At 36.2% G+C, this 25,993-nt stretch overlaps 1 protein-coding gene across 8 annotated transcripts; it reads left to right on the top strand.

Annotated features, from left to right (window-relative positions):
* The first annotated feature begins 237 nt into the window (after positions 1–237).
* On the top strand, positions 238–17,026 carry LOC128236766 (uncharacterized). Of its 8 annotated transcripts, XM_052951877.1 has the most exons (5): positions 3,902–4,151; positions 13,030–13,139; positions 13,359–13,534; positions 13,884–14,767; positions 15,002–17,026. In XM_052951877.1, exons 4-5 carry the CDS (start codon positions 13,884–13,886, stop codon positions 16,173–16,175), a joined length of 2,058 nt encoding a protein of 685 aa, XP_052807837.1. In that variant the 5' UTR covers positions 3,902–4,151; positions 13,030–13,139; positions 13,359–13,534; the 3' UTR covers positions 16,176–17,026. The 8 variants fall into 8 exon arrangements, with proteins under 8 accessions (XP_052807833.1, XP_052807831.1, XP_052807834.1 ...); XM_052951873.1 differs by lacking the exon at positions 3,902–4,151 and adding an exon at positions 238–250 and having other exon boundaries at positions 13,884–17,026; XM_052951871.1 differs by lacking the exon at positions 3,902–4,151 and adding an exon at positions 239–275 and having other exon boundaries at positions 13,884–17,026.
* The last annotated feature ends 8,967 nt before the right edge of the window (positions 17,027–25,993 follow it).

Below are 25,993 nucleotides of genomic sequence, written 5' to 3'. Positions count from 1 at the left end.
ATATATATATATATATATATATATATATATATATATATATATATATATATATATATACTTAGTTTATATATATATATATATATACTTAGTTTATATATTCGTCGATAAAGCAAACTTTTAAAAAACGAAAGTCAGATGCATTTAATTCAATTTAAATGATGAGCCACTCGTGAGTAGCAAAGTTTTACTAAATAGGATTCGTTTCCCTTTATCATGATATTGCTGTGATGTAATGGCCGCCGAATTACAGGTAAGCTGAACATAATTTGGAAAAGGTAAGACTTTTCAAATATAAATTACGTTTTGCCATTATTGTATTTATCCTTACTTATCTTTTTTTTGTTTTCATGCTACTATTTATTAATCAAAGTTGAAAATCAAACCCCGGAAGTGTATTTGTCTTATCATTGTTAAACCGGCAGTCATTGAGGTATACAATTTCGACTCAGGTATTGTAAAGATTGTCTTCATTTTTTGAAAACATGGACAATGGTTGACACAAAATGTTTCATCTTAGATATACAATTATGAGACACTTTGCAAATATGCGGAGCAAATAACGGGAAAAGCTTGACTTGTGTGCTCTATTCAAAAGTGTCAGGGATGTTTAACGACATTTGAAAAACGTATGTATTTATTTTTTAAGTCATTCGTTCACAAGTTTCTATTCTTAGACTAACAAGCAAAATATTTGTAAAATGAGTCACATACATAACATAAACGATCAAATCTATTGATTCCATTAGTTGTATAACCATCACTTGTTGTGAGATAAACTTACAAAATTTAAACAGTATTTATTATATCAATTTACATAATTGTTCCTATCGTATAGTATTACCTGAATGTAACGCTTGCGTTATTTGGTTAAATGTAACAATGTTTGGGTATGTATTTCCTTTCAATATAGCTAAACACGGAGAACAGTAGATATACGCATAGTTACTGGCCGACTTGTATACCTGTTGACCATCTGGCAGGGCATTTGTCCGACTATATTAATTTTGAACTGCGGTAAACAGAAATGGATCTTATTCGTAAACCAAATAAGTTTGACGTAGGTGGGTTATATGACGTCATAGTTGTTTTATTGGAAATGGTTTGAAGACATCCATATTGCGGCATGTTTAGTACACTCTAAACACTTTCATGTTGTTGTTGTTTTTTTAAATACATCTATCACGGCTAAAAAGGTTGGTGCCAAAACATGTTGTAATACATTTAAACGTGTCGTCCGTCAATACTGGTTGACGTGTTATTACCGCTTTGAGCAGTAATTTTGACGTTGCATATCATCTATGAGATGTACTGGCTGACGTTTCATAACCACTTTGAGAGTTATGGTTGACGTTACATCACTTCAATTTATTGTAATGGTTGATGTTGAGAAACTCGTATGAGATTTACGGATTAACGTGTTTTGTACAATACTGGTTTACGTTACATAACCTCTTTGAACAGTACAGGTTGACGTTACTCGACATCTCTGATTGACAGTACTGATTGACGTTTTATTATCTCTATTAACAACCCTTTCAAATGACACTAAAACACTATATAGGACCACGGCATCCACAACTCACTTGTTTCGCATACCTTCATGCAAAAATAACCAAGCATAACGATACATTCATATCATTACCGATATTATTAGTCGATATGGCTGTAAAATTATAACTGACTAAGCATGACTCAATCCATTTATGAATTTATCGTTCACGTAATTTTGGTTTGCTGCCGTTTTAAATGATTCATGTTTGATTAATGCTTGGCACGTATTATCTACAAGTTATCTACAACATGTTAACTTGGAAATTAAGAACGAAGGTAGGGCATCATTCCCATCAATCCCCTGCGGAAAATGATGACTGCACTACTAAGCTATAGGTTAACATTGTACTGTGTTGTAGAGTGTTTTCTTTGTTCTCCTCTGTAAATAAACCCATTTATAGTTCTATAGGGTCACACAACATCCACAACTTATATTTAAGAGCGCCTCGGTCGGCCTAAAAGATTGATGGTTGGTGAATTGCATGGGGAAAAGAACGATTCGCCCGGTTACCTCAGTCGGAAAGAGCGCCATGCTGGCGGTCATTAGATCAAACTTCACATCGAGCGCACTATTACTCCCCAGTTTATATCATAAATGTTAAATGTGACTGTTGTTTAGAGGTGCTATTTCAGCTAAATGCCGCGCCGGTTTGACAAATGAATTTGTAACGAGTTACAAGTGTAAGCGAATTGTCATGTAATTACTGGAAAGTCAAGCATGAAAGCGTATTTTTTACTTATTTGTTTAACAATGATATTGGGTTAATGTTACATTCCTTTACTTCCTCCAATATCAATATAAATATTTCTTATCCGACTCAAGCGCGGTTGGATGAGATAAATGTCAAGGACATTTTTACAGATGTTTTTTTTGAAGTCGATCTAGTTTATTCCGAGATATATGGTCGTTCAATAGTAAAATTTGTTATTAATTGTTAGCTCCTACCCTAAACCAGAGGCCCTCAGGTCCCCCCAGATGTTGTTATCTGCCACCTAGTACACCAGTGACACACATCGTTTTAAAGAGCTTTAACACTTTATGTATGGGACTATGTTTGCTACTCCATGCAAAGTCTTATTGAGCAAATTACGCCCTATTAAAAGATCAGCTCAGGATATGGAAGAGGAAAAGGTTAAGTTGTGTAGTCAATGTCTTTGGTTTGTTATGCACAAGGGCGTTTAAAACAACAAATCAATATTAAAACTTAACTGAGCCCAACTTCCTTCATCATTCACACAATGGCTAACAGTTAAATTGGAACTGGACAAATCCTTTGAAGAAGTGTCATGGAGTAAAAATCAATAGCAAGAGCTATGTTATAGACGCACGCAATCTATTCAAGTTGAACTCTTAAACAAAGCAACATTAAAATTGAAGGTTGTTACTATGGGTGTCATGATATGCCAATAAACCACAGTGGATTGCAATACAAAGACACTGAGATAAGAATGATATAGATGTAAGAACTTCAACGTATGGGGAACACTGTTATATCTCGGAGAAAATCCACTCTCTGTTTTCAAAGCAAAGAAGAAGAAACCTAAAGCGATGACAATAACGGCATGCCAAGCGGGACTGAGCAATTGGTTTTGAAGAGTATACCACTTTTTGAACAAGTTAGCAAGTGTGTGATGCAATTTTCTTATTTGACACCAGATCGTCTGTAGAGCAGTCATGTTAGGCCTGAACAAATTTGATATATGCGCTGAATTTATAAGAAGCTTCGAAGACAAGTAGAAAAACAGACCAAACGTCCTGCAAAGCTTTGAACACTTTACATCCTTAACAACGTTCGAAAGAAAGTTTGGTTTGTTAAAAAATGAGAAGTGATAATCATGCCGCTTTTAGGAACAGAAGTTTACAAACGAAATTTGAACGTATATATGCCAATACTTGCTCTTGCCGAGATTTGTGCAATGGCTCTTTACTTTAAGACGAAAGCGTCCTTCCTGCACTCATATTTTAAGTAGGTTAACATATTAGTTCTGAATAACTTCTCTGTTTTGTATCTATATACGTCTGCCACAATATTCTAATATTCGTCTATAACATTTAAACACTGAAATAATCTTTTTTTAAATACAATTTGAAGGATAAGCCACTCGTGAGTAGTAACTGTATACCAAAAAGGATTCGTTTCCCTTTACACGTTAATGCTGTGGTGTAATGCCGCCGAAAAACAAGTATGAAACACATGAATTTTGTTCCTGTTTTTGTTTCGTGATTTTGTAATATTTTCAAATATTATATTCATTTTGCTATTAAGATGTTTGTCATTATTTATCAATCGTTGTTTTTATGCTACTTTTTAATTATCACAGTTTAAAATAAAAACCCGGAAGTGTAGTATTTGCCTTATTTTTGTGAAACCGGCAGTCACTCAGGTATACAATTTCGATTCAGAATGGCATTGAAAAGATTGTAAAGTTTCAATTTTTTGAAAACATGGACAAATGTTAACACAGCAGTGACGTTTCTCATTAAAGAAATAGAAACGAGACAATTTGCAAATATGAGAAGAAGCTTATGGGACAAACTTGTCTAGAGTGTTCCATTCGAAAGTGTCAGAGATGTTAAACGAAAGTTGAGAAAAAAAAACGTATGTATTTAATCTTGTTAAACCATTCTTTTACAAATTGAAATAAGTTTCTATTGTTAGACAAGCAAGCAAAATTGGTCACATGCTTTTTTAGCCATAAACGATCATCTGTGTTGATTCCATAATTAGTACTAATTACCATTAATTGTTGCGACATTAATTTACAAATCTGTATATTTTTTTATCTTGACGAAGAATGATGATAATGATAACGATGATAATGATGATGATGATGATGGTGGTGGCGGTGGTGGTGCTGCTGATGATGATGATGATGATGATGTTGATGATGATAATAATGATGATGATGATGGTGGTGGTGGTGGTGGTGGTGGTGGCGGCAGCGATGGTGGTGGTGATGATGATGATGATGATGATGATGATGATGATGATGATGATGATGATGATGATGATGATGATGATGATGATGGTGGTGGTGGTGGTGATGATGATGATGATGATGATGATGATGATGATCATCATCATCATCATCATCATTATTTATGATGTATTTTGAAATTTATCTCAGTCTTGTCAAGTTGTGCGTAAAGCTTTAAATCCGAAGCTTATACATTTGCTTTTACGATGTTTGGACACACTAGTGAAAAAAACAATTCAATTGATTTGAGTTACATTTTTTAATTAAATTTAAATAAAAGATCTAATATCATATAACTAAAGGTCGCAAAATACGTATAGATAAATCGTAAATGACGCAAATAAATGTATTTGTGATGACTATGATTATTTCTAACTGCTATGTTGCTTGTAAGAACAGTTTTGCATTTCATTTTATACGTATATTTATTCATTGAAAGAAGCATTACGGTAGTTATGTCAATAAAAATTATTTATTAAACTTGTATAAACAGGTGATTCTTAATAGAGAAAGGAAGAAAAACAGCAAAATCCATTTGATCTAAACAAGTGTCGTTTATTTTGATTTTCGTCAAGGAAATTAATACATGTTTTGCTTCCCTAAATTAAAAGTTAACAATAGAGCCTAGACAGTCTTTCTTTTGTAACAAGATTCCGATGTTGTTGTTTTTAAATAATATTTATATTGTTTTTTAAAGTTTAGACATTAAATTATTTCTACATGAATCAAACATTGCATTCAATTAATAATAATTATAATTTTAAGAAATGCTATACCTGCTTTTATTGCTATGTTTACCATGTTCCATTTAATTTATCTGTGTGTCAAGTATAACTTCTGTATTATAATCGCCTGCTTCTGCATTCTTGTCGGAGGGCCCTTACCAATTGGTCACGTGACACTGTAGGGGTAGCCTTATCGCTATCGGCGTGGTGTCAATTAGTTCTTATATTTTGTTCACAGGTTTGTTCCATGATTGCGTATGTATTTTAACCGACATAACCCATAGTCCAACTTGGACCAGAACAATAAAACAAAACTGTAGCAGCTATTATGTTCACATGCGAAAAATCAAAAATGCCAATCACGGAGAAATCTGGGGACAACCTTGAACACATAGTCAGACATTGTTTCTTGTTTGTGAATTTTTGTTTTTGTGTTCTATGTCTTTGGCGTTTACCCTGTGCCATTTAACGGGGTTTATGTTTAAGCTTTTGGCTACTGGGCTTGTTTCCGTAGTTTTTCATATAAATATTAACAATAATCGAAATTGGACGTGATCTAATGGTTATAGATATTTTATGATTGCTTAAGAAATGTGGCTGAGTGTTCACATTGTTATTTTGGACGGACATCTTACTATCATAATAGCTCATCTCGTCGATTAGTAGGCCAAAACAATCAAGGACCACAACTTCAAGATGATTGGTGCGATCTGGCATTGCCAATACAATAAACTTGCCCAAAATATTAAAATTGCTACCAGCTTTGGTTTTATTGGCAAATGCAATATGGCTGTTTATCGATCTTTGTCGAGTCACTGATATGCAAATGCTCAAAATAGACTGCTGATACGCTATTTTGGTCAGGGTTGCACAAGTTAAGGGGCCATAGTGGCTGACTGAATGGTACGAACAGTCATGTTTATATATACATCGGTCTAGTTAATTTGTCAAATCCGTTTTTGCATGTTTGTGACAGTTTTTCCTGCAAAAATATTGTAATGATGTCAATACATGTAGTTATTTAAAACAAGAGGATCACTATGGCCTATATCGCTCACCTGACTATCTGGAAAATCTAGAGAGAGAATGCTATTACCTAATAAGTCATTTGCTGCTAAATAACTAAAGACGTAAGTCTTTTCTAAGAAGATCCATGGTTGCTAGGGAATGTAATGGTAAAAACTTAAGCAAGCCAAAGCCGACATTATCATTGGTTACTAAAATAATGGCGTTGCTAAGGAAATTGAAGGTTGGAGGTACATGGTTGATTAGAAGAAAGATATTGCCAAGGAAGTCATTGGGTACTTAGACAAAATGTACAAAAAGAGGACTACATTTACTTAGATATGATATTGTTAATAAGGGAGTAGGGCAATGTTTTAAAGTCATTCTCCTTCTCAAAAATATAATAGCGAATAAATGGAGTAAAATTAAAAAAGCAAGAGCAGTTGTCATAGAAGCTGTGACGATATTTTAGCATTAATTCTAAAAGAAAGCAAAATTAAAATCAAAGGTTGTTACTGTGGGTGTCACGATATGCCAATGTACCACAGCGTATTGCAATATAAAGTCATAGAGATAAGAGTGTTATATATGTCAGAACTTCAACGTATTGGGGAACAATGTGATCTCTCGCAGAAAACCCAATTAGAGATTTTCAAAGCATAGAAGAAAAGAAGAAAAAGCATAAAAACAATGGCATGCCAAGCGGGACTAAGCAATTGGTTTTGAAAAGTATAGAGCAATATTTGAAGAGGTGTGTTGCATTTTCTAGTGTGACGCCAGATCGCCTGAAGAGTATGTGACTTATGTCAGGCCAGAAAAACATTAGGTGCACTCGCTAAATATGTAACGAGCTTCGAAGATAAAGAGAAGAACAAACCAAACGTTTTTCGAAGCGTTGATCACATTCTTGACAACATTCAAAAGAAAGTATTTTTAGTTCAACATAGACAGGTGATAATCATGTCGCTGTTAGGAATAGAAATTAACAAACGAAGTTTGATCAAATATATACCAACATTTCCTCTAGCCGAGATTTGGGCAATGACTCTTTACTTTAAATCGGAAATGCCATCCAAACACACTGATATTTAAGTAGGCTAACATTTCAGTTCTGAACGGTTTATCTGTTTTTGGTGTGAATATACGTCTGCCATTATATTCTTCTTCTTCTTATGGTTGTATATATACTATATTTATATATTCATCGATAAAGTAAACATTTAAAAACGGATGTAATATGTATTTAAATACAATTTGAATGATGAGCCACTCGTGGGAAGCAACTGTAAACAAAAGAAGATTCGTTTCATTTTACCACGATATTGCTGTGGTGGAATGGCCGCCGAATATAAGGAAAGATAAACATGATTTTGTAAAGGTATGGCTTAATTAATTAAAGATCATATTTTCAAATTTGAAATTCGTTTTGCTTTTATGGTTATTATGTGTCATTGTGTATCACTCTTTTAGTGCTGCTGTTTATTTATCATAGTTTGAAATGAAAACCAGAAAGTATAGTACTTGTCTTATTTTTTGTTAAACCGGCAGTAACTTAGGAATTCAATTTCGATTGAGCATGAAATTGTAAAGACTGTCAGGTTTCAAATTTATGTAACAGCGACGTTTCATTTTGAAGAAATAAATATGAGACACATTTCAATTATGCGAAACAAATTACGGTAAAAAAACTTGACTCGAGTGCTCTACTCGAAAGTGTCAGGGATGTTAAACGACAGCTGGAAAACGTATGTATTTAATCTGATTAAGGCATAATTTCGCAATTTGAAACAAGTTTAATTCTTAGACAAGCAGGCAAAATATTTACATATATATTTATTATGTCACATAATATCTTAAACATAACGATCAACTGTATTGATTTCATTTTTGGCCATAATTTTTTGTGACAATCATTTACAAATCTGTACATTTTGTTATATTTACGAAGAAGGCTGATGATGATGATGATGATGATGATGATGATGATGATGATGATGATGATGATGATGACGACGACGACGATGACGACGACGACGACGACGACGACGATGATGATGATGATGATGAAGATATTTGGATATAAGATGCAAACAATCGTATCACGTGTACTAGAAACCGGGGCATTGGTTACATATTTTGGATGTTCTCAAATTATGCAAACAAACCTATCAAGAGCACTCGAAACTGGAAGTATAAGGTAATAAAATATCAGCACATTATCATCGTACGGTCGTCTGTCGATAAATAAATTCAGGCATTTCGAATGAAAAATCCTGTTTCATGTAGGAAAGGACGTCAAAGTGATTGCACTTTATATGGAAAACTTTTGACGTGTGCCTCCTGGCCAAAGAACCAAAAGAAGCCGTGAACATTTCGGCTGAAGCGAACCCTCAACGCAGCCCCTTTAAAATTGTTTAATATTGTGAAATTAATATGTTCTTATACTCTGTAGACGTAACACAAACTTTTCTTTAGCAGAAAAGCATTAAAACAAATATAATAATGCATTTTCTGCTATAGAAATAGTTGTAGTGTTGGAGACTTGAAAACTACATGTAGCAAATTCTCTGACATAACTGCATACAATGTTTTATCTCGTTTTAACTCTCATAGAGAATCAATGATTATCAGAGTATCCATGATTTTCAGAGAAAAAAGATTGCAGATTAAAATGGAAAAAAATAGACATGGAAGTATATCATGTATTGTGAATGCAAACTTACTTTTAACTATAAAACTATTGTTCTAACTTTTATGAATTAAAAAACGAAAACTATTAAATACGGCAATTATATTTATTTTATCTAATAAGTTTGCGTTTTTATACATGTCTCATGACCGTCTTAGGCTGCTGTTAAACACAGATATTGTTGGAACTATTGTTTTCTTTTTTAAAAGAAAATTAATTTTTTTTTTAAATCTCAGAAACATGAAATCAAACTTAAGAAATATTAGTTTCAGACACTAACAATACAAACATACTATCTATGACATTATTTCGATCAAAAGTATTTTGTGTAATATGTTACAGAACAAATTGTATTTTATTACAACCTCAAATCAATTGTTATACAGTTTCTTCCCAGCATTCACAAAAGGAAAATTATTCTGAGTGGATTGAAAGACAAGCAATTTGAATATATAAGTTCCTTTCCATGTTGGAGTTTACCTGTTCTAGATTGTAATGAAGTTCGGTAATATAGCTGATAAAGATGTTGACTAGAATGTGTCGCAACAATAAAAAGCATACTTAGTAGCAGAAACGTGGTGAATACTAAAAATAATAATTTGATGAGAGTGTGCATACAAAATGCGTTGATTCAGTATGCTTAGCCTTGAGGAAAAACAATAAAATAATAAACGTTAATAAGTGGGAAATGATGTCAAACATATTGACCGGCCGTCCGGATTCAAAGGTGAGCCCTCACCGCGCTGTCAGCACCACACGTCAGACCGTTTGGTTGCAGCAATAAAGTTCTAGACTCGTGTAAAGAGAAATCTGTTTTCTTCATGTGAAAGATGTTCGTTGCCATACAGGAGGTTGTTAGCGGTTGTCGCACAGGGCAAGTCAGAAAAGTTTAGAGGACGGATGTCTTGATATCTCGGACACTGCATAAGGTAGAGAGTGTGAGTCTCAGTTGCACCGCAGATGCATAGAGGTGTTTCGGATAGATCACGACGATAGAGCTCAAACTGCAGAGTACTACATCCAAGTCGAAGGCGTGTATGATATATTTGCATTCTTCTAGTGCCGTACTAGATGTGCTGATCATGGTATTGTTCTGCATTGTAGCTTAGTTTTGAATGCCGGAAGTGTTGGCGCTGAGCGCACACTGAAAGGAAGTGCGTTCCATTCCCTGATTGTAAGGGGCAAGAAGGAGGAACCGTAGGATTGTGTTCGAGTGTGTATTGTTGGAACTTTATTGACAGAGCAGAGCAAGTAGACTTGGTTGTTGTGAGCAGGAATGCGGTTTGATAAATATGATGGGCTGAGGTTGTTTTTCATTTTGTTAAAATGTATGAGCCCATGATGGCGTGTTCTTTTAGCCATAGAAACCCAGTTCCTTGAGAAGCCGATTGATGTTACAAAATTTTGTGGCTCCTGTGATTATTCTGACAGCCTCGTTTTGGACTGATTCGATGTCGTTCTTCTTGTTATTAGTCCCAGATCACGTCACTGTTTTCAAGAAGCAACCTGGTGAAGGATACATACATGCGTTCGAGGCTTTGTTGAGATAAATGATATTTCAAATCTTAAGATACCAATTCGCTGCCAAGCTGTGTTTACGCATATAGACGATATGTATATATGCGCCCATTTAGTGTCGTTCGACAGGGTTAGACCAACATGCTTGTGAGTTTCGACATCATTTACTGGTACTTGATCCAGTCTGTTTTGGCAGGATTAAAAGTTACCAACTAGGACTTCGACCAAGTTCAGATTTTGGACAAGTCGTTATAAAGAACGGAACTGGCTTCAATGGTGTCGTCAACGATGATGTACAAGCTGGTGTCATCATCGTGTGTTGCCTTAGCCCGTTGGTGCATTTTATACCTTCTTATTTCATTGTTTATCCAGGGAACATCGTTTGGTCGAATATTGATAACTCTGTTTGGTATACTCTCTGATGCTGCTGATATGATTGTCTTAGATATATTGTCAGAAATCCGCTCAAGGTCGTTGTCGATGAGAAGAGAATTCCAGTCAGTCGAACGAAGATGACTTCGATATTTTGACATCACCTTTTTCCATAAAGCCAGATACCTCTGTTGAAACATGACTGCGATGATTTGGTAAATATGAAAACGTTTACAATGGGACAATGGAAGCGAACGGGATCTGGGATGAAAGGGTCGGCCAAAAAACTAGAAAGAACATGGTGGTGATGTTTCACGAACATGAGATCAATGAGAGCATTCGATTGCTCAGTAAAGTGGGTAGGGGAATCGATGAGCTGCTCCGCATTGTAGGAAGCAATCAGCCTGCTCATCTTGTTTGCTGCAGATGGAGCGATGTTTATGTAAAAACCTCCGTCAAAAGTATATAACCATAATGGCCATTTAAGGCTCCGTCTACACATTGTTCCATGTTAAGCCATTGGGTATTGTTTGAGTTTGGTTTACGGTATATTTCACCAATGAGAAGTTTACGTCGGTTAACATGAAGTTTAAACCAAAGGGCCTCGATTTCGTTCACATGTAGCTCTGTTCTATCCGTGGCGCGGATTACCTCACGCCTCCACCGACTCGTTTTGTATTGAAATCTAACAATATCCTATTAACCAAAATAGGTTACATAAAGCAATTTATACATAGATAACAGCAAACAGCAAAATCGATATATTTGATAACAATTTTTTATTCTTCATATAAGAATTAATTGCAGATTAATTTCTAAAGCACTCAGACTATAAGAATCTTCCATGGTCGCTCGTGTCAGATAGGTTCATCCCAACCTGAACGTAGGGTAATTTGCGGAAACGAGGTTTACTGAGGGTTGGGATTAGCTTTTCTTACAAAAGCGGCCATGTTAGTTCCTTTTTCTCCAAACTCAGTTAAACAAAAGAAAGTTAAAATGTTTGTTTTCGCTTGAACTATTTTGTACGTAGTGAAAATAGTTCGCGTATAGATATGTGATAATTTGGTAGCCATAGATATTCGCAGAGTGACTCAAAATATGGAAATAGTCAAATCGTTCTTTAAATAGTTGTAATGACAGTGCAGCATTATTTCTTAAATGCAGAGTGAAAATTTTCTGTGTGCCTTTTGAAGCGAGAAATGGTATATTCGATTTCTAAATATTGCCATAAGATAAGGTGCTACAGACGACGGTGTTCAACAATAGAGGTATTTGCGCGATGACATTACAGAAGTAGTTCAATACTGGATTTTTTTTTATCTTTGTCCGTAGGCAAGAAAAGGATCTCCAGAAGAAAAAAAAAATAACCATTGACATCAATTAAATATTATACATATTGCGAACTCTTTCTAAATAAGGCATGTACAAAAACATAATTATTGAAATCATGATGTAAAATAAAGGTATATTAAAAAAAAAACGTTTTACATGTTTTATACATTTTGTCTACATAATGCACATTTGCTTTTGTTACATATTTCAAAGCATAGATATTTGGCAACTTTTTACATAAACCAATTTATAATTTTAATAATATCAAATAAACAAGCCACCAGTTTGAAACATTTACTACCATTATGTAATGTATAATTTGTTTTCCATTTTCTGTTTTAACTAAACACATAACTTACAACATCATATTTACTTCACCTTCTTTAAGATCTTTTACAAATACTGTGTTTTTTTATTTCGGTTTTTCAATCCCAAACAAACTCAGAAAATAAATGATTGAGTTTTTTTACAAACTAATTCGATGAATTTGATAAGCTAATAAATAGGTATGCAAACAATGTTAATAATATATGGTCTTTACAACAGTGTAAGTTTTCTTCTTTCATATATATATATAATGCTATTTTTTAACTTCCACATATTCTCATTATAGTTTAGCTCACAAATATTGCTAATATTTACATCAGGTTTTACTGGATATAGCCAAATATAAGTATTCCAATCCAAACTAACTTGGTCTTATTTTGTTTCACTCTCAAATCTGAAAGTTATGAAAACCGATCGAACAGATATATTACAGTTTTCACGTAAACTATACCATCATACAATAAAGATGTATCGTCTGCAACTAGTCGTTGTTTCTTTGGTCGTATCAACGTTTTCTTATCTCTCTTATAGTAAATTGCATGGACTTACAGATGTAATGGAGAGGTTTTCTATACCCGCAGTGTCCATTTGCCTGTAAACTCGTGGAAATGAGGTGCGAATCGATCATCAGTTTATTTCTGGTAAGCTATCTTGATTTCGGGACTTATTGGACTAACCGCTTGTTGGAGGGTTAAAGGTGTCGAGGTAAACGGCATGGTAAAATCTTGATTTTTGTCCATACACTGACTTATCACCAAGTTACCAGAAAAAGTTTCCGCCGGTCAAATATTACCAAAGCGTACATATTACATCAACAACGTATTAAAATGTTAACAATTTCAAATTTATGTTTGCTTCAGTATTACAGAACAACCTGACGGAAGAATACAAAATTAGACCATTTTCAAACTCTGTCATCGTTTAAGAAAAACATGCACAAAAGATGTTCGCTCACAACGCGGTTTGTGGGATATTTTAAGAAGTCTAACGACAAAAATACAACTGCCTACTGCAAACCTGTTTCGGAACATAGAAGGTATTTTTTTTTTGGTTTGCCGCTTTGTATACATTTTCGAATAAAAGTTCAAACTTATTTCAAAGGTCAGTATGGCAAAAACAGACACCATTACGTATGCATAGCTTATTAAGTCTTGACCGAAATTAGATCAACGCGACCAACATAATTAGCTCAAAAAGTAGAATTGACATAAGCGGGAATTATGACGGCATTGTATGTTGTGACTGCAATACAATGACGGCCTCCATTGTCTGAACATGCACACACATTGTGAATTGAGATATATCGAGTTTTAAACTTTTGTCTACCGAGCTTGTTTCATTAGTTTTTCACATAAGTATTGTGGAAAGTGTCGAAAACATTTCAGATGCAGGCCATAACGAGAGACTCGTACATACAAGACATTAAAGACAGTAGATTGATGTCAACGGAATTAGCAGATATAGGATATAGTGATCGTTACAGAAAAAAACAAAGAGAGTTGATATTAATACTGAGCGAATGTCACAACATAATCCAAAGTGTGCTGAACAATGGAAACAAAATATCTGCTTTTACAGTTGGAAGCAAGATAGAAGGTACTTCCCTAAAAGACTCAGACTATGATATTCTGTTCGGACCATCAGCTGAATATGTTGCTGCCATATGCAGTCCTAATGAAGAGTTAGAAGGTCGTTTAAACATTCTGATTGTCAAAAATGATATATCACCGCCTGGCCATGCGTGGTTAAAACTACTTAAGAATCCCACACTGCCGATATCTGTTACGAAAATTGACTGCCTTGAAAATGAGGAATTGTGCAGGATCTTAATCCAGAATGAATTATTTGGTCAAATTTACGTCAGCTTGGAAGGAGTTCCAGATGTAGACCAACAACTGCTTTTTACGTGGCCTGGTACTCTCTTTATAGACGACATTGATCTGATGTTTTATATCCCAAATAGTCTGTTTACATTAATTGGAAGTCAATTGTGGGCCAGTAAGGCATCAAGATCGGGGCCCTCTTTCTCTGATAGTGATACAGATCTTGTCCGTGCGATATTTTGCGACAATGTTTACCCTAGGGATCAAGACCCGATAACTATTGGAGGAAACCTCTACGGTAATCTTCAAGTACCAAAGGAACATCCATGCAATTTTGTCCCTGTTGGTCACCCTGAAAGCAAAGATGCGATGTTGGAATGGCGAATTTCGTACAATTTGACCGAGAGAGACATCATTCTTGGTCTGAACACTACACAAATTCATACGTACGTTGTGTTAAAAATGTTACAGAGAAGCTGTTTTAAACACTTTTCTGGGAATACTTTCACAAGTTATCATTGTAAGACATCTTTGTATCACACAATCGCTTCCAATGTGACAACAATTTGGATGGAGGATAATCTGATTAACTGCGTTCGACAATGTTTGAAGATAATCCGAATGTTTTTAAAGAAGAAATTTTGTCCACATTTCTTTAACAAGGCATTTAACATTTTCAGTGGAAAACTGCCAAGGTGCGGCGAACATTGGAGCACCTTGATTGCATTGGTTGATTGTTTGGTAGACGACCCGAAAATATATTTTCAATGTCTCGAAGAAGAACAAATAAAACTAAATCGAACGCCAGGTTTGCCAATCGAAACTGAAGACTTCGTTTTGAGATGCATAACACTTGTGGAACAATTAAACAAACACATCGTGCATCCTTATATTCCTTTCGAAAGCTGTGCTTCAATCATAAGGCTAGATGACATTCGAAAAACGCGTATGATGTATAAAACGCTTCAAAAGAATATAGGATATCAGATCGAACGTGCTTCGTCTGGTCAGCGAAAGGAATGCGCCGACGTCGTACTCTCATTGGTGAAAGTAAGACACTATTTGCTTTCAGCGGCATACTTGTTAGAACAAGGTAAACCACTTAAAAATACCTTGCCGAATAATATTCTACCCGACGCATTGTCACAGGACTTGCAAATGTCCTCTCTCCTGTTTGTGTGCAAAAAATATGATCAGTGCCGATTGTGTTTAGACCGTGTTTTCTTAAAAATTGCCACTGACCCAATGTTCTTTGTTCAGTTTGTTAACAGGGGTCGTTGTTTACTAAGAATTGACATGGAAGTATTCTTAAAAAGATACAATGGACCACTTCCAATCACTAACATTTCCGCATGGACATTTATAAAACGTCATGTCTCATTGCAAGTTATATTCCTCGTGCATGAACTTCGTCTTTTACATCCACTGCTGCGGTTTGAAGCCTACAGGTTTCTGTTTGAAGATAGGAGAAATATGTGTAGAGTTGACGACGAGTGGTTTTGTGTTGTTCGTTTGGATTCCATTCCATTTCTGTTCTTTATGCAGTACCTTGTCTACAAAGAATTAGGACTTGAGGAACAGAAATACGAGGCTCTCGTGCGTTTGGAATTGTGCATTGACTATTCCTCTATGTCAGATCGACATATCGCAATGAATATGTTTGGTATCTGCTGCGAGTTGGAATGGAATTATATTAAAGCGGTTCACTACTACGCACGATCATTAAAAATGCAGCCTCGATTCAACGCTGCAAAATGCCATATCGCGCTCTTAGTGTGGAAAATATGGGTGAAGCACAATGTAGAATTAGTGCAAGCTGGTATATTACAAAGCGTGTTGAGCAACGTTGACTAGATTTTTCCTTGCTTGTTATCACAGGTAAGTGGATAATAAACCAAGGAAAATTGGGTTGGGGGTATGTAAGGCTTCGTAGTGTGTTATGTTGAACAAAATGTTTATGCATGGTGTTGTATTTTAAGAGCAGAATAAACAACGTTCAGTACTGCAAATGAGAATGAAACGAAAAGAAGCTTATCCATGTTAGCTATGGATTTGGGTTAACACAAATCGACCTAAAGTAATAACAATGGTACATGGTATTGTTAGCGAGGACAGTTACAGAAATGAACAAAGAAATGAACGTAAATAATAGACCTGATCTTGTTAGCGATTGAAATGGGTGAATTGAAAATGAGAATATAAATAATGATGGATTTGAAAGTGGTTGAAGTCAGTACAAAGAAAATGACTAAAAATGATAACAATCACGTTTTGGCTAAGGATCATTAACAACGGATCATCGTAATTCTCTCTTTTTAAAGCAACCTAATATGAACTCAACAGGATGCATAGCTCGTATGATGAACATTTAGTTACAGAAGTTTCAACTCTTAAACTTTTTTAAGCTTTTATTTTTGGGATGCATGAATATTTATTATGAAGTTCATTGTGAATTTTTTTTATATGATTATGTGCCATTATACTGTTTGATTTTTCGACACAGAAATAATATATTACAAAGTCTGAATATTAAATATACTTTAACTTTATAGATTTCCTTTGACATACATTTGAAAGAGTTACCACTGACAGAAGAGTGTATCTTTATTGCAAATTGTTATCTTTAAAAGATATAGATGTATTGTTTGTATCTCGTTTCATTGTGAACTGGTATATTGTTATGAAAATATGTCTTTAATATTGTACATTGTTTTGTTCATTTCCCGAAATGTTTGGATATCCCTAACGACGGAGATATTAGCTAAATAAGTCCCTCAAGAAAGTTATTCGAATATTAATCAGCACAAGATATGTGCGCGAATATTTTTGGCCTTTAATAATAACAATAGGCGTATACGTTTACTTGTGGTATCTCTAATAGATGGTGTAACAATTGGAAGGCTGAGTACTAATACGCTAGTACTTGCTCATGTGACCTGTTTCGCTGACTGTAATAATGCAGTCACAACAACATATCAAACAAAATGAATTCTTAAATTTGGCTTTGTGGCATTGCGTTGTATTAGGCATTGAACGCTTGCTTCTCAACAGGTACATCGTTAACTTTTATCTACTGGGCGTGACCCTAGAATTTTCAATGCATTAATGTGTAGTGAAGGATCGTATATAGTATTCGCACATTTTGTTCATCTGTCCGTCCGTGTGTCTCTCAGTCCGTTAAATCATTGTCTAAGCACTTATCAGTTAGTGGTGCAATTTCATTTCAACTTCACTTAGTTGTTCAGCATAATTGGTAATTGTTTTATTCATACCATTCGTGCTCTTTTCGCAAAGTAAATAAGGGCCACACGCAATAACTCCTGTGTCAGCGATTTCTTTGTAATTATTATTTGTATTTTAATGAACCTTCATAGATCTTAACAGCACCTTGGGAATGTGTATCGCGCTTACAATTCGTGTATGTATGTCAAAGGATAAGGTCACAATGCTGAACAATCTGGATTTTATAGCAATAATTTATACATCATACATAGCTTTAAACTATCCTTGGGAATTCAATATTTTTCAATAATAGAAAAGACTTTACCTCTGGTGTAATTACTTTTGCTTCTCGACCGCTTGAGAAACTAATATATAACTCGATTATTTAAAAAAAAGTACTAACCGCCAAAAGTAGAGGAAACTTTATTATATGGGGAATCGAAAACACAACAGATAAATATGTTATTTACCTACCACGTTCGAGAAACAACAAGGCAAAATTTCCGTCTTTAAAGAAAGAAATCAACTTGGTGACTAAAACAGTAACAACTACATAAATGAGGATCTCACATCTGCAGGGTGAGAACTAGCATACGTCTGCAGATGGCTTAAAAAAGAAACACATATATTCGACACCTGGAAGTACGGTAGGAAAATAATTATCAAGTTAGATAGACCCGCCATTCTTGTCAGATGGCTAAAGGACGAGTCTAAATCACGCTATAGAAGTGCCACTTTGGAACAATAGGTCACACTGACTCGCGTTGTTCATTTGCAATGGTTTCGTTTGTTGTGATTTACGATTATATAAGGTCTATAATGACAATGAGCTTATAAACATGCATTGTCAAACTGTATCATGCCAATTGATGATAGTTATTACCAACTTAGATGTTCACTTCGAAAACATCCGATATTCCAATAAACGTGAACATTACTTTTTATGACTTTTTACAAATATGTACCGCATAGCACTTCATCATAGAGTCAATAAATTTCACAACGCATTACAATATGATTGTTTAACGAGAACTTGGCCAATTTAGTTATCGCATATGATTCCCATAGTATATTACTTGTCGCGGTTTCAAAGTCACTAAACCGCGGGATCTGCTTTTTCACATAATAAACCGGAACTCGTTGTAATACACTCGTTCACATTTGTTCCGTACAATCAAACAGTCAATCAATCAGCATAAAAATGCGTAATGGAACACATCTTAACACATCGTACGTATAGGAACGTAATTGAACACTAAGGAACGTTGGAACGTATGAACGTATGAACGGTTATCTGAAGTAACCCAAACACAATAATCAAGACACAGATGTGTAGCCATCAACAATTGTCTTGACTAACCTTTCCGTTATATATTGTAGATTAACTTCATTTATAAAAAAAACAGAAATGTTACAAAATATAACTTACTAAACATTGGAACGTATTCCAATTTATTTAACAAAACCCAAACATTCATTCATGTCTTTTCACTCGCACCTCACTTACTGACCAAATCTCTCGCCCGGAGCCCTCGCAGCTGCCAGCCAATCAAAACACAAATCATTCTCATGGAAACCATGCTTAATTTATTTTGTATACGTATCTTGCATATCCCGGGCAAATAATCTAAACAATGGGTCTGATTAACTTGTTCTATTATTACTACAATGAATCATACCCATTAGCGACCTACAAAGCTGATAAATTTAATAAACATATTCCTAGCTGCGGCACATCGCTCCTCAATAAACCTTCATTATGAAGTTCATTATATAATTTACCTAAAGCAACTAGGAATTAAATGCTTCGAAAAACAAAATAGAATCATAAGGTTATACGCGTGATTATAAGACATACACAAATGCATGTTGTATACTTACCAACTATCATACACTACAAGACCAACGGCTTACTTTAAAACTACTTCTCCATTCTATCGTTTTAAACAACATATACGTGTTTATGCACTGTTTTCTAGCAGACAAAACTTCGTAATAGGTCTTACCTTCACTGATCCATTCACACGTACCCTATATGAGCGAACCAAACCATCTTGTCCCTTACTTACCTCGTTTACCAGTCCAAGAGGCCAACATCCACGTGGAGGTGACTCATCACACAAAAGAACAAGATCATTTACCTCGATATTTCGTTGAACATCTTGCCATTTTTGCCTCTCAAGAAGATTTGGTACATACTCTTTTACCCAACGTCGCCAGAATACGTCTGCAAGATACTGAGCTTGACGCCACCAACGCTTACAAAAATTGTCATTCTTGCTAAAGACACCAAGTGGTATACACGTATTTGGGCGCAAAAGCAACAGTTGGCTCGGCGATAGTTCTTCTGGATCTCTGCTATCATCACTTACCTTTGTAATCGGTCTGTCATTTACAATCCTTTCTGTCTCCGTCATGAGAGTATTTAGTGCTTCGTCATTGAAAAGCTGCTCTTTGACTACCGATTTTAAGGCTCTCTTTACTGACTGAACCAGTCTTTCCCACACTCCACCCATATGACTCGCGCATGGAGGAATGAACTATCATTCTACCATGTCGTTCTGAACCAATTCATTCATGATACGACTCTGGTTCCATTCGGCAATTTCTGCTCTTAATTCTCTTTCTCCGGAAGTAAGATTAGTACCATTATCGATGATTTTTTTTTCTAGTTTTCTCCTTCTACTCATGAAACGTTGCAATGCACATACAAACGAGTCTGTTCCTAAGCTATGTGCGATTTCATTAAGTACTGGTCGTGTCGTCAAGCAGGTAAACAGGCACCCGTATCGTTTCTGTTGGCTACGACCGACCTTGACATACATAGGCCCGAAATAGTCCACACCAACATACTTAACGGAGTAAGCCTCTCAACTTGCAACGATGCCATCTGTTGTCGTTGTGTTTTCCTGAAGCGCCGTTTACAATCCATGTATGCCCTGACTACATGTTTCACTATCCTTATTCCGTCAATTATCCAATACGACTGTCGAGTCAACGATAATACATGATGAGCTCTCATGTTATGATTAACCTCGTGATATTTCCGTATTCCGTAATACAAGTTCTGTCACGTGGTGTTTGCTTGGTAAAATGATCGGATGTTTGCTATCCTCGGAAAATTCAGTGTACTGAAATTGCCCGCCAACTCGAAATAGACCCTCATTAAGCATTGGACACAGTTTTACCAGCGAGTTTGATGTTGCTATCTTCTTATTTGAAGTCAGTTTACTCAATTCGTCACCGTAGGCACTTTCCTGCACCTTCTTTAGTATCAACTTCCTGGCAGTTTGAATTTCTCTCAGTGACAAACAATCACCTGTGAAAATCTCCTTTGTTTTATGTTTCAAGTATCTGTGTATCATAAATGTCTTGAACCTAAGCAGCCAAGCAACAGCTCGTTGTAGTTTATATCAATCTGAATATCTGTTTAGGATATCTGATACCACGTCCTGGCATTGAGAATGGACCACGCTAGCCACAACAGCTGGTTTCATTTCAACATCTTCGTACTCCATCGTGATTCCATCAGGTTCATGTGGCCAATCATCTTTCTCCATGTTCAGAAATGTTGGTCCGTTTAACCATATAAAAAGTTTCCCTCTTTTCTCCGGGTGTACAACCCTGGAAGCTAAGTCAGCTGGATTCATGTTTGTGGGCACGTACCTCCAATCATTTGGTGAAGTCAATTCGTGAATTAAAGCTAACCTGTTAGCAACATACGTCTTAAAATGCCGTGAAGTAGTTCGAACATACCCTAGAACAATCATTGAGTCGGTACAAATAGCAGTTGTCGACCTTTCTGTCCAGTTCTTTAATCAGCATCTGATACAGTCTTACTGATACTACTGCAGCTGCTAATTCAAGTCTCGGTATGGTTACGGTCTTGATGGGCGCTAACCTAGATTTCCCCATCACAAATGAACATTTGCCGTTTCCTTGTCTGTCATATATCTTAATGTATGCTGCTGCTCCATAGGCGTTTTGTAAAGCATCATTGAACATATGCAGCTTTACATTTCATGAAGAGATATCAAGGTCACCCGCCTTAAGACACCTTTCAATTTGAACATATGACTACTTTGGCAAATTTGTAAGCCAATCACACCACTTTTCTGTGTCGGATTCATTAAGTTTTTGATCCCACGTTAAGCCTTGACGAAATGCGTTCTGTAGTATCAACTTCGAAATCAATGTCACTGGAGCTACGAATCCTAACGAACCGTTAAGTGAGCTCGCTACAGATAAAACTCTTCGTGTAGGCGCCTTTTCTTTCAGATGTACGTCAAAAAAGAAAGCATCATCTCAGATGTTCCACTGAAGGCCGAGTGTTCTTTCGAACTCATTGTCAATTTCTAGATTGACAGTTAGGGACGGTTTTGCTCGCTCTTCCGGTGGGATTGAATCAACAACTTCTTGACTGTTCGACATCCACTTTGTAAGTCTGAATCCACCTCAACCGAGCATTTCTCGGAGATCCTTACAAAGCAAAACTGCATTTTCCTTGTTGATTGTTGACTTTAATAGATCATCAACATATAAGTTCATCTCCAGTGTTCTGGTTACTTCCGGTGCATACATTTCTGCATTGTCAGTCGCCGTTCTTCTCAATGCATACGCTGCGCACCTCGGCGAGGAAGTTGCACCAAACAAATGCACTTGCATCTGGTGGCATTCAGGGTGTCTAGTTAAGTCCCCTTCGGGCCACCACAGAAATCTTAGCGCTTGGCAGTCTTCATCCATCACCCGCACTTGGTGAAACATAGCTTCAATATCTGCCACTAACGCAATCCTTTCTTCTCTGAAACGCGTAAGTACTCCGACTATACTATTTACTAAGTCAGGACCTTGAAGCAGCCGATCATTCAGTGACATACCTTTGTATTTTGCAGCGCAGTCAAATACTTCTCTTACCTTTCCTGGCTTCCGTGGGCTTACAACTGGGTGATGCGGTAGGTACCAAATCCTGTCACTTTTACTCTCTGTCTCACTTTCGCATAATCGTTTTGCATGACCTTTCAATATATATCCTTCCATTGTATCACTATACATTTTATGCAAATTATCATTTAATTGCAGTTTACTTTTCAGGCCTGCTGTGCATTTGCTGTAGTACATCGGCTTGTTGATAATGCACATTGACATTTAAATTTGTGGATACCTCACCTGTAGGTCCAATGATCGTCAAACTTAAAATCGATCTAGTAGCATATGGTTCGCTGCGCTTACCTCTTCTTTCTTCTTCCACCCAGAAGACTTCCGGTGTGTCACTGCCAATCAATAGCCCAACTACATTTTCGTCTATATTAGGCAACTCAATGCAAGCTAAGTGATCCCACTTAACCAATTCCGATCTTCTCGGGAGTGAATCCTAGGACACAGGAAAACGATCTACAGACCACACTCTTGGAAGGGTCAAATGCCCCTGTCCGTCAATAGCACTTACCTCTGCATTAAACTCTATGCTATTTTTCTTCTCCTTACTTCCATTAACAGTTGTAATATAAAACTCCCAAGGACTTATCTTTGGCGTCTAGTCTTTTAACTAGGGAATCGGTACAAAGTGTGACGTCAGACCCCGCATCCAACAAAGCATAGGTTTGCACTGTCTTCGATCCCCGATGCACGGCAACCGGAACGATTCGTAGACATACCTTTGTGCTATAACCACTCACATTCGTCGATGTACAGCTGCCCGTCGATTACTGGTTACCTCGATGCAGCATGGCATGATGTTTAATTCTGCATCCCGGTACGTCACATCCGATCTGCTTCCTACAAAACTTTGCAATATGCTTGAATTTTAAACAATTGTTACACATTTTGTGCTTCCTTACAAATGCTATTTTGTATTCAACATCCTTTGTTTAAATCCATTGCCATCTACCAGTTTATGCCGACCCTTAGAGAATACACATGACAACATACGCGCTGCTGGCACAATATCATTATTACTTACTGATGTGGCTAAAGTTGTAACCCTCTCACTTTTCGGCCCATTCACACCAGCTCTATCCATTTATTGACCCCATAACCAGCTAAATCTTGCCCATACATAGTATTTGCAATGGTAGCCCGCTTCTCAACAAACTTCATCAAATCATTAAAGTTTGGTTCTCGGCATTCGTCAATTATTGAGAAGCGGGCTACCGAGGCGTTTTACTATTTTCCTCAAATTTTCAGAGCTATTAACATCTGACATAAATCCTAACTGAGAGAGTGTAATCTCACATTTTACCATTTCTATGGATAACCTCGTGAGACCCTGAACATCATTTGCTTTTAACGGCTGACCATTAATTTAACGATCTACATGGGACCGCGCCACAAGATGCGGCTTACCATACCGTGAAGCTAAATTGCCTTTGCACTTGAAAAGCCATTTTCAGGTGAAAGTACAACGCAATAGATCGCTTAGCCTCACCTTGATATATTGAATGAGATAAGACAGACGTGACCTAGAATCAGTAACTCTACTCTCAATGTTTGTTTCAAAAGTTCTCATAAATTTGCAATAATCTGCCGGATTACCACTAAATGTTAAAATGTCAGGTCTAGGTAAATTAAAACTCTCCTGGATGGTATTTGCCATCGCTTGTAACCCCCGAAAAATGCCTCCATCTCCGCAATCTCCTCGAGGTGCGTTCCCGCTTCCACGCCTAGCCGTCGGTTCGTCAGCACCGCCGTTCTGCTGCCCAACAACGTCACCAAACGTTATCCCCCTCGATGGTTGTTCAGTGAGTGGTAACGCTGCAACAGAGTGGTTCTTTTCATCTGTGTCATCGTGTTGCTCCGTGAATATTGGCAATTGAACAACAGGTTTAATGTCTGCCAAACTGAGCAAGTCATCTTCGTCACAAAAAGATTCTTCAAGTGTTGAACGTTCTATTTCATTAATTAATTCTTGTTCTTCTATTTTCATGTTTAACTCCTTTTGTTGTAACTCAAGTTTTTGTCTTTCCTTTAATTGTGAAAGATTAAGTTCAGACAGTTTTCTCTGTATAGAAATATATCTTTTACTTTTTGACGACACTGATGAGCCAGTCTCATGTTCTTGTCTAACGCTCCGGCACCAGTCTATAATCATGTTATTCTTTTCAACAAATTCCATTTGTGACCTTTTAAACGACTCTTCCAGTTCATCTCTGCCCTGCCCACTTAACGAGCTGATAAGCCTCTCATAGGTAACGGCTATGATCTCGTATTGTTCTCGTATCTCTTTATGTATGCCAATGGCTAACAAAACCTAATTCCTAGCTAGATCATGATTTAGCTGTTCACCGTCGATCGCCGCTCTCTTACTGCCGCCTTCAGAGACGTCGACATCACGTATCAAGCCAGCTGATATCGTAATTCAATTAGTTTAAACATATTTTATTCATCAATACATGTCAAATACAATGTAAATCAAATACAAGTACAAATGTTATGAAACGGATGAGAACGAAAGATAAATAAATCTTATAATGTTCTTCTCCAAACAATTTGTAGAGTGTTTTTTTAAGTGACGGACATTATATAAACTCTATATAGATGACAAAATGAAAATCATAACGATGAATATAAAGTAATAGAATGTTGAACTATATCTGGGACATATGATAACACGGTTACTTAATTACTAGTATCACACCATATCGTTAATTGAATTCAAACGGAGAAATATAGAGTTGAAGAAGGAAAGGTTAGGTGGTTGGTTTAGGTAATACACTTCAAGTGTCAAGCAATCTACTTAGCTTAGTACTATGAATGACATTACAAATTTAGTCTGAATTCGATACAAATGTTGGATAACTAGTCAAATCGTTTGGACAATTGAATAAACAGATGAACAGCATCAAACACTATCTTATTTTGATCTTCTGAAAGAGTTTCATCACCATAAAGCAGATTATGAAGAGTTACTTCAGTCAGCTCTTCTACAGAAGACAGCATTATTTGCCTTTGATCTGTATAAAGAGGACAAATTAGGAGAAAATGATAAGATGTTTCCTGAACTCCACACGAGCAGAGGGGAGACGGCACGATATTTCTAACAAACAGGTGATGATTCAGTGAGCTGCATTCATTGCGAAGACGTGTGTGCAAGACTTGTAATCGGCGCTTACCATAATAAAAAAGATCATTCGTTTTTGGGACATCCGACTTTAGATAAGTTTTAAATCCAGAAACACTGTCAATCAATTTTACTTCGCCTGGGAGATTATTCCATGCAGATATAGTAGAGGGTAGGAAAGAATTCATATAAAGTGAAGTATTTGTACGAATGCTAGATATGTGTGATGAGTTTCTTAACAATCTTGACGAGGCTTGGCCTACTGTTTGTGGAACGAGGTCAGAAAGGTAATCTGGTGCAAGACCATTTTTCATTTTGAAAAAAAGAAGAAGCTTGTGTTTTTCTCGCCGAGAACTTAAATCCTCCCAACCAGATTCGATCTTAAGAAGTCACA

This window comes from Mya arenaria, chromosome 6, assembly GCF_026914265.1.
Source record: "Mya arenaria isolate MELC-2E11 chromosome 6, ASM2691426v1".
In the NCBI taxonomy this organism is placed as follows: Eukaryota; Metazoa; Mollusca; class Bivalvia; order Myida; family Myidae; genus Mya; species Mya arenaria.
The sequence above is the reverse complement of the archived record's forward strand: the minus strand, read 5'-3'. Positions and strand labels throughout refer to the sequence as shown.